This window comes from Urtica dioica, chromosome 2 (genome assembly GCF_054948205.1).
Source record: "Urtica dioica subsp. dioica isolate 48M chromosome 2, U.dioica_male_clone48M_v1_H2, whole genome shotgun sequence".
NCBI classification, from domain to species: Eukaryota; Viridiplantae; Streptophyta; class Magnoliopsida; order Rosales; family Urticaceae; genus Urtica; species Urtica dioica.
In genome coordinates, this window is record NC_142757.1 from 20,617,762 (window position 1) to 20,627,234 (window position 9,473).

The 9,473-nt window shown below is 35.6% G+C and overlaps 1 protein-coding gene and 1 pseudogene across 2 annotated transcripts; both read right to left on the reverse strand.

The window, feature by feature from the left end:
- Positions 1-4,164: 4,164 nt before the first annotated feature.
- BLT (branchless trichome) lies at positions 4,165-5,342 on the reverse strand. The gene has a single exon (XM_089601162.1). It carries the CDS (start codon positions 5,191-5,193, stop codon positions 4,273-4,275), a length of 921 nt encoding a protein of 306 aa, XP_089457288.1. The 5' UTR covers positions 5,194-5,342; the 3' UTR covers positions 4,165-4,272.
- A 3,154-nt stretch (positions 5,343-8,496) lies between these two features.
- Positions 8,497-9,121, reverse strand: LOC149404163 (uncharacterized; annotated as a pseudogene). The gene is made up of 2 exons (XR_016295461.1): positions 9,094-9,121; positions 8,497-8,847 (listed from the first exon to the last, which is right to left on the reverse strand). The product of XR_016295461.1 is annotated as an uncharacterized LOC149404163 (transcript).
- Between the last annotated feature and the right edge of the window lie 352 nt (positions 9,122-9,473).

Genomic DNA, 9,473 nt, shown 5'->3' on the forward strand with positions numbered 1-9,473 from the left:
ACCCATGGGTCATGAGACTTGCCAGGGGGTCATGAGACGTACCCATGAGTCATGAGACCTACTAGCGAGACGTATCCGTGAGTCATGAGACCTGTTAGGGGGTCATAAGACGTACCCCTGAATCGTGAGGCCTGTAGGAGGGTCATGAGATGTATCCACGAGTCACGAGATTACTGATGACGTGGCTCCTTGACTTGTCATGATTTTCTTTGAGACGGGCCTCGTGTACATTTCTTTTTGGGGTTGACTTGTCATGAGATGTACTCATGAGTCATGATGCCTGCTAGGGGCTCATGAGATGTACCCATGAGTCGTGAGTCCTATCAGGGGGTCATGAGACGTACCCATGAGTCCTGAGACCTGATAAGGGGGTCATGAGAAATACCCACGAGTCATGAGACCTGCTGGGGGGTCATGAGACGTACCCATGGGTCTTGAGGCCTGCCAGGGGGTCATGAGATGTACCTACGAGTCATGAGACCTGCTAAGGGATCATGAGACGTACGCATGAGTTTTGAGGCCTGCCAGAGAGTCATGAGACGTACTCATGAGTCATGAGACTTGCTAGGGGGTCATGATACGTACCCCTGAGCCACGAGACCTGCTGGGGAGCCATGAGACGTACCCATGGGTCGTGAGACTTGCCAGGGGGTCATGAGACGTACCCATGAGTCATGAGACCTGCTAAGGGGTCATGAGACGTACCCATGACTCATGAGACTTGCTAGGGGGTCATGAGACGTAACCATGAGTCATGAGACCTACTACGGGGTCATGAGACATACCCCTGAGTCATGAGATCTATTACGGGGGTCATGAGACGTACCCACGAGTCACGAGATTACTGATGACGTGGCCCCTTGACTTGCCATGATTTTTTTTGGGTCGGGCCTCGTGTACATCTCTTTTTTGGGTTGGGCCGTAGTGTTTCTTGTGAAAGAAAAACGACCCATAACTACTATCTCTAATAAACGTGTTATATGTAATATAATATAGTATAATAACACAATTTGAGCTATGTGTTTGGTTTTTTGTCATCCACTTTGAAAAATAAAATTATTATTCCGCCACTTGATGTTGTAGAAAGATGGATGGGTCTCTAATTTGTTTTGTCCTTTACATATTACAATTTTTTTTTTAATCCATGCGTTTGACAAATAATATTTTGAAGCATTAGATTTTGAGTAATTACCATAATGCAAATTTATGTTTTCAACTACATATATATATATATATATATATATATATATTTATATATAAAATACTTATTATAACTTAATTATAATATTAAAAAAAACAACTTAATTATAATAAGCCAATATATACTTAAAATTTTGTTCACCGTAACTAGTATTATGGAGTGCAGAATCATAGGATCACCTGGCTAATATAATGTCACTAGTATAGTAATATTTTCCGTATCATAAAGATCGATACCGTGTTTCAATATTATTATAGTAAATTTATTATTATTTATTTATTGGAAGACTAATATTTTAGTATTTGTTGTAAATTCGATATTTGAAGTTATATAAAGCTATATGAATAATTAATATTTTTTTAGTAACATATTGTCTACTTAATTATAAATGAATGATTTTTTCGCCACAAAATTCAAACCTACTATATATTTAAGGGCCGTATAACAACGCAAATCTTGCTCCTTCAATACTATATGATGGACTAAATTTCGTTACCCAAAATATTATTATAGAAGTATTATGAAATAAATTAAAAATTCAAATATATTGTCATATGCGACAATCCGCAGCAACGCGTTGACCACCATCCTCGTCTAAGCTAAATTAAAGGAAGGAAGGAAAGAAGGAAGGAAGGAAAATTGCCAAAAGTATGACTAAATTAAGGCAAATTTCCATTTTCCTATTTTTTTCAAAAATTTACCAAACTAGGACCGGTCAAACAAAAGTCAAATGAGAGATACACAAAAATCTACCTATTATACCATCATACTAATTACCAACCTACAATCTTCCCCAATAAAATCTCTTATTTTTTCTCTTTCTTTCTATTTTCCCGCTCATCCCATCGAAAAAACGAATTTTTTTTTATTAGTCCTAATTTGGTAAATTTTTGAAAAAAATAGGAAAATGGAAATGTCCCTTAATTTAGTCCTAGTTAAGGAAATGTCCCTTAAAGGAAAGGTAAAACAAGTATCCGGGCCTGCTAAAAGTAAAACAAGTATCCGGGCCTGCTTTTCGGCCCAAATGTAAAGGCTTCTGCTTTCGTTTTGAAGGTTGTATGTGACCTAAGCCCGGGCTTATCTTGGTTCTGAAGTATAAGAGCTCGATCCCTCACCTTTTTGACACCTAACCATGAACAACAATTATAATGTAAAAATATGGACGTAGTGAGTGACCCTACACGCAGTTGTGCAACAGGGTGTCATGGCCATTAAGCCCTCTTAAAACATGATAATGTCTTTATATTAGTATGTATTATATGATATATCTTATGCAGCCTTTAAAAAAATCTTGAACGGGTAAAAGCAAGTCTCGTGGAATCATTGATATAAAAAAGGGTTATTAAATTATATAGCCACACGGATATAGTGGATTGAGATATAGTCCACCTTTGATTAATTTCTTGTAAATAGCCAAGTAAACTTATTAACAGATTAATAAAAGCCTTATTTAACACAACCAAACATATATTTTAGGTAGTTAATAGGCTGCCACGTATGCAAGTTGGCTATTTACAAATTATTTACCAAAGGTTGACTAATTTACAATTCCTTAGGTAGCTTACGTAGCCAATTTTTTGTATAAAAAATGTAACCGAATCAATTCTTAATTAGTCTAATGATGTAATGTCCTAGCTACTATAGCTAAACGAAAAGGCGCATCAAGTGAATAACTGTGGTCTCTTTCCTTTTTGGCAATACGAGTATTTTGGGATAGAGAGGAAAAAGAAAAAGCCCTAGTGCACAGAGAGAGAGAGAGAGATATCTTTTCTCATCCAACTATGACACATTTTTTTTTTATCCAAGCAAACATTCGTAAAATCTCAGAAAGATTTTGTTTTTCATGCATATATGAGTGCTTTTATATAGGGATTTTCAATGCGGTACTATTCAGAGATTACAAACCCAGTACGTGAGGTGATTCTTTATTTTTCTTGAAAGAGATAATTGCGTATAGATATAAGGCCATTTAGGCCATATTTGTAGGCACTAGACATACACAAGTTGGATAGAATATTTACGCTATTGTGGTCCACTCGAAAGAAAACAACACGCTAACAACAGCTGAGACTTGGTGTTCCTTTTTGCCTATGACAACATGGTCATGACTCATGACTTTTACGGAAAGAGCCAACTATTACTTGGAATTCCTATCCTTAGTCTTTTAAATATTTTTTTTCCCCTTTTCGATTAACGAAAATATAAAATTTAATAGTTTTATTATTAAATGAGTTGTACAAACAATATAACACCTTCTCGGTTCGGTCACAAAATTTTGTATTTCGTTATCGATTTTAAAAGTTCATGAAAGATCAATTATAAAATAAGAAAACGGTCACAGAAAGTTAATTTTATAAAAAAATGATTATTTCTCTTAATTTTAGTAATCGAACTGTCAAATTTTATGATATGGTTAATTTTAATAAAATAACATGAATTGTATTTAGTAATATCTCTGACAAAACTTTGTATATAAACTATAAATTGGACATAATTTGGTGATGCATTTGTTTATAAGTACTTTTTCTGAGTAACGAATTTAATGCCATATTTACCTCTTCTTGTATTATTTGTTTCCATTATTATATTTCCCATACGCTCTATTAATCTCTTTAGTTTTCCATGATTCTCTACACACGTAAGATGTGTAAGATCATTAGCATTTATTTGGAAGAAATAAACGACGTGATGATCATAAATAAAAATAAACAAATGTCAACGTAGTAGTGTCCATATGTAGGTACTTAGAATATACAAAATTACAAGGAAAATTACAAAGCATGATAATTCAATTGATTATGATCACTTGAATATTATGAGCATTTGTAAACAATTAAATGGCCTCAAACCAAACCCGAAAAAAAAAGCTTGTATCCCAACTGAGTAGCATCTAGCATACAAACTTTCTTCATATTTACTCCGATATATTTAAATGTGGATTCATTCATCCAGACTATTAAGGGTAAAAAAATAGGGGGCCATTAGAAATCACAAATAAACAAAAAAATTAAACGAAAAACATACAATCAAGCCTTATACAAAGGTTCACCAAAACACATTACATCTATGTTCTAACTCATGATAAGATTATTATTATTATAACTGGACGACCTTATCGGACTCTTTTGCCTGAGAAAAATCCTAAGCTGAGCCTTCTGACATTCCAACTTGGAGCCCCATTGCCTGTTCTTAGCCCCGATCGCTCTCACCACTCTCGGAAACTCAACGAACCCTTTTATCCCTCTCTTTATGTGAGGATTCTCACTCTCCGCACAAATCGATTTCTTTTGCAAAACAGTCGCCGAAGTAACGCAGCTTACAGACTCCGAGTGATCTTCGTTGGATATTTTCTCTCCCAACACAAACTGCCTCAACTTCCCAGAGAGCCCGGGGTTATTGTTGTTTTTTCGTAACCCTGAGAACCGAGTTGTTTCGAGCTCCGAGAGCTTCTCTTCCAAGGCAATCTTGGCGTCGGCGAGCTTCATCTGAACCCTCTCTTCTCTCAATACCTCGCACATCCTCAGCATCTTCCTCTCCTCCTCGAACTCGCTCCTCATTCGCGCCATTTCGCGCGCCAAGCCCTCGCACGCGCGCTCCGCCGATTCCCTCGCGCGTCGCTCGTCGCTGACCTCCTTCGCAAGCTTCTTTCGTGCTCTGCGCTCGGCGTCGAGCTCGGCGCGGAGATCGGCGATCTGGGCCTTGGTTGAGTCGAGCTCCGAGGCATCCATGGCGGTGGGTCTGAAGAACGCGAGCTCCCAGAATGAGGCGGCGAGCTTTCTGGCCGAGAGAGGAAGCTGAAGGCACTGAATGCTATTCTTCGTGCCTTGATGGTTCTGGCTATGGTTATGGTTTTGATTAGGATTGTTATAGAAAGGGTTTTCGTAAAGTTTCCAGGCTGGGATTGTGGTGGTGATGGGCTGTTGCTGTTGATCTTCACTAGGGTTTTTCTGATCTGGGATAGTACTATTGCTCATCATCATCATCGAAGCCATGACCTTCTTGTTGTCGTTCTAGATCTCTTTCATATATATTTTCCTCTTTTATATGGTACTAGCTTTTCTCTGGTTAGTCATGTAAGCCTTTTTCTTCGTCTTCTATGATTTTCTTTTTTCGTCGTGGTGGGGCCTTTTGACCCTTTGAAAAAAAACTTTGCTTTTTATGGTTTTGTGTGTGTTATGTGGACTGTCAAAAGGGTAATAGAAAAACATACAAGATAAAATTCACATGTTCCTCTCTCGTTTCCATTATTATTAAATTACATAAAAGGTTAGGTTAGTGGAGGTGGGGTTTGAAATGATTTGAAGGTGTTTCTTTTTTTCTTTTTCCTTTTCTGTCTTTATAATATGTGAGGTGGAATCATTACATAGCTAACAAAGTTAAATTGAAATAAATAATAGTTGAAGAAAAGAAACGTCAAGCAATTCTTTCCTTTGGCTAAATGACCAAATGATGTTTAAAATAAATAAATAAATGACCAAATGATCAATTATAATCACTTAGTATACATTCGCCAGTTGTCTTAATAATTTTTTTTACAAAAGATTGGCCACGTAAGCCATATAAACGTTAATAATTATGTTTTAGTTAATCTTTTGTTAATAATCTGTAAATAGCCAAGTTGTTTATGGGACATCTCATTAATTGACTTTGTTTTACACCTTTGCCCTTGTTAATTCGGCCGCTAATTATAATTTAGACAGTTTTTTTTTTAATTTTGAAACAAACCGATTAAGAAAGTAGTTAACGTAATTTTTTGAATTTTTGGATGTGTGGATTTGGAAAATTTCAGCGGTTGAGTTTAGCTAATTAGTTTCTATTTTCGTGGCAAAACATTAATATACAATCTGTAAATATATTCTTCATTTATTGATATTATTTTGTTTTCATTTTAGCGATAATTTGGATCCTTGTTTGGCCGCCAATTGTAATTCAAATTTTACAATTCTTTGGTGTTTCATAATTTCATAAATTTGAACGTCCATTTTTTTTCTCACTGTTCATAACCCGACTCTACACTATGGATGATGGTTCTTCATTTTTTTTGAGCTTCAGTTTCTATGCGACTATTGTTTTAAGTTTTTCAAGACATGTTTTACTATTATAATTATTTTTGGTTGAATTTGAACTCTAATGCATATTCAATTTAGTTGATAGTGAATGTTTTTCGATTGGGTATCTTTGTTAATTAACATCGAATTTACTGCTTACATTAACTTAATGATTACATGTTAATAGACAATAAATTTGGTCGCAATCACACTAATACTGATGTAAATTGGTAGTTAATTAACTAATATGCATGTAAATAGACAAAAAAAAAAGATAAAAGTTGGTAGTTAATTAACTAAATTTGGTCGCACTCATATTCATACAGATGTAAATTGGTAGTTAATTAACTAATATGCATGTAAATAGACGACTTGATCTCTTTTTCTTGTCTGTCCTCGGTGTTCACATTTTTCTTCGATGGAGATTTCTTCGCCATCGCAATTATATCTGTTAATGACAAATACAAAACATCCATAACATCAAATACACCAAAACACTCATCCATTAACTCTCGGCCTTAACTCTTGGCCATTCACTCAAACAATATTATTGATTTCAAACCAACGCCCTTCTCATATTACAAACCCTTAATTAACAGTCTTGAACAAAAACATTAGCATGCAAACACAATTTCTCGGTAAAGTACGAAAAAAATTAACACGAAAATCCTAATTAACAATCTAATCATCTAAGACTAATTAACATGCAAACACAAATCACCATAGTAAGGAAAAAATTGATTTATGTTTTGATTTTAAACCAATCGACTATTTTACATATTTTTCACTCATAAAAATACTCTCAAACACTACAATTGAATTAATTAGCAATTATTTTGGAAACCCATTCCATATATCAGTTATTTTGTTAATAAAATTTTAAAACCGTCAAAAAAATTTAGAACAGCCATTTTTGAAAAAAAAAAGATTCGGGATATTACATTTTCTTTGGCGTCGGGTTCGAGTGTTTATGATCTTCAATCGCATAACAGCTTCCGGAAACTCTTCAATCGCCGAAAAATTCCAGAACTTCTTCGATCGCCTGAGTTTCGGTCTGAGATTTTTTTTATTTTTTTTTTGCTCTTAAATGTTTGGGTTTTTTTGGGTTTGAAATTGTGTTCTAGTGAATTGTTAAGGTTGCGTGATTTGGTGGTATTAATTAATGACATTAATGATGTTCCTCGAATAGCACGAGTAGTTATCAACCGAATATTTGTTTTTATGTTTTTAATATTTAGGGTGAACATGGGCGGGACTTATTTGAGGTCATTCAAGTCTTTTAACATGCTGTAAGTAAATTGTTGTGGCTATTAACAGGAAATTAACTGAAAATTGGCTAAAATCAAAATCTCTATAATTGTGTGGCTATATACCAATACCCCTTTCTTTTATAATCGTTAGAGCTATTGTGTTCGTTAGTTGAAAGATATTACACTTAATGACAAAAAAATTTACAAAATAAAAGGAAATAAATTGACAAAACTAGATGATGATGAAACTAACTTAATACTATTGATACGCAAGTCAATGCAACCTCTACGTGAGTCTCAAGTTATCACCGTAAATTTAAATATCGTAGCGGTTTGCGGTGACTGCTTTCTATTTTTCCCTGATTTAACTTTATTTGTTATTTTGCTTTGATTCTTAATGAGTGTCCTTCCTCGTTTGTTATCTCTTCCCTACCGGCCAACTGTACATTGCGTCAATAGGAGGGAAAAAGGACCCATAAATGCCAGCCAATTTAGCTGTCTCCTTTCCCAAAAAAAGTTTAGCAATCGACGTATACACATGTTTCGTTCTTACTATCACATCCTATCTTATCTGAAAGGGAAAAGGAAAAGTACTCTAGCATTGACTATTGGAAGATTTAATTAAATTAGGCGTGAGACCATTACTCTCTGAAGTCTAATCTACACTTAATTTTAGGATAAATTACATTATTCCCCCCTCAACTAAGACACTAATAACGATTCACCCCCTGAAATATGAAATCTTACATGACAGACCCTGAAATCCTACATTGTAACGAAACTCAACCTTCTGTCAAATATTTAACAGAAGTATTTGACAGAAATTGTGATGGACAATGAATTTACTATACTACCCTTAATTATTAACTTTTTTAAGAGCAATTATCATACAAACCTCACTTAAATCCCAATAACATACCAATCATCGCCACTATTAAAAAAAAACCCAAAACCCAATAAATACTCAGAAAAGAGAAACAGAGTGATTGAAGAGACGAACCTCATTTAGCGGAGGAAGAGGACGAGGCTTTGTTGGACTTGTAAGCCTGGGCTAAAGCGTCGTCGTATGGGTCTCTGCGTCCCTCGACTTGGTTGATCTGAGCGTCTCATCGGAGCTGAGCGTCGTGTCGCTCGAGAGTCCAGAAATCGTACGGACGGAGAGGCAAACTCCACATCTCCTTCGTCTTCGCGCACCGATCCTTCACGGCGTAGATGTGCTTCCTTATATTCTCGTCCCTCTCTTTCGGATCTTCCATCATCCGAAGTATCAGATCCTCCGCGAACTCCATTATGAAACTCATCTCTCTCTCTCTCTCTCTCTCTCTCTCTCTCTCTCTCTCTCTCTAGCCTGAAAGCTCGAAACACATCAACAACCGATTATTTTCCTGCGACGGAACGAATTCATCGTCTCGAGAAATTCGATTTGATCGGATAGTCAAAACACGCTGCGACGGAGCGAGAATTTGATCGTCTCTCGAAATAGTAGATTCCGAAAGGGATATCGATACAGAGAAATACGCACTAAAACAGAATGTATATCGACGAAGCCATAGAATTCGATGAAGAAGATGATATAGAAAGTCGAAGGATTTACCTGGTTTCAATGTCGAAGCTTTTTGGGGATTTATAAAGTAATAATTTTTTTAATTGTACAATTACTGATTTACCCTTTAAACACTTGACAGTCGTTAATAAAACTTGACAGAAGGGTGTGTTCGTTACAATGTAGGATTTCAGGGTTTGTCATGTACGATTTCATATTTCAGGGGGTGAATCGTTATTAGTGTCATAGTTGAGGGGGGAATAATGTAATTTATCCTTAATTTTATCATTATGGGTCGAAATAAGAAATTAATTTGATCAATTCTTTCTTTTGCGTTTTATACTATAATGTTTTCGCACGAAATTGAATAACGATTTAAAGTTTCGAGCAGTTCGACTCAAGGTCAGACCAAATGACCGCATCCGAGCCAA

Bases quoted from the DNA above. Each gene is read 5' to 3' on its own strand.
- BLT (XM_089601162.1), bottom strand. From the start codon at position 5,193: ATGGCTTCGATGATGATGATGAGCAATAGTACTATCCCAGATCAGAAA.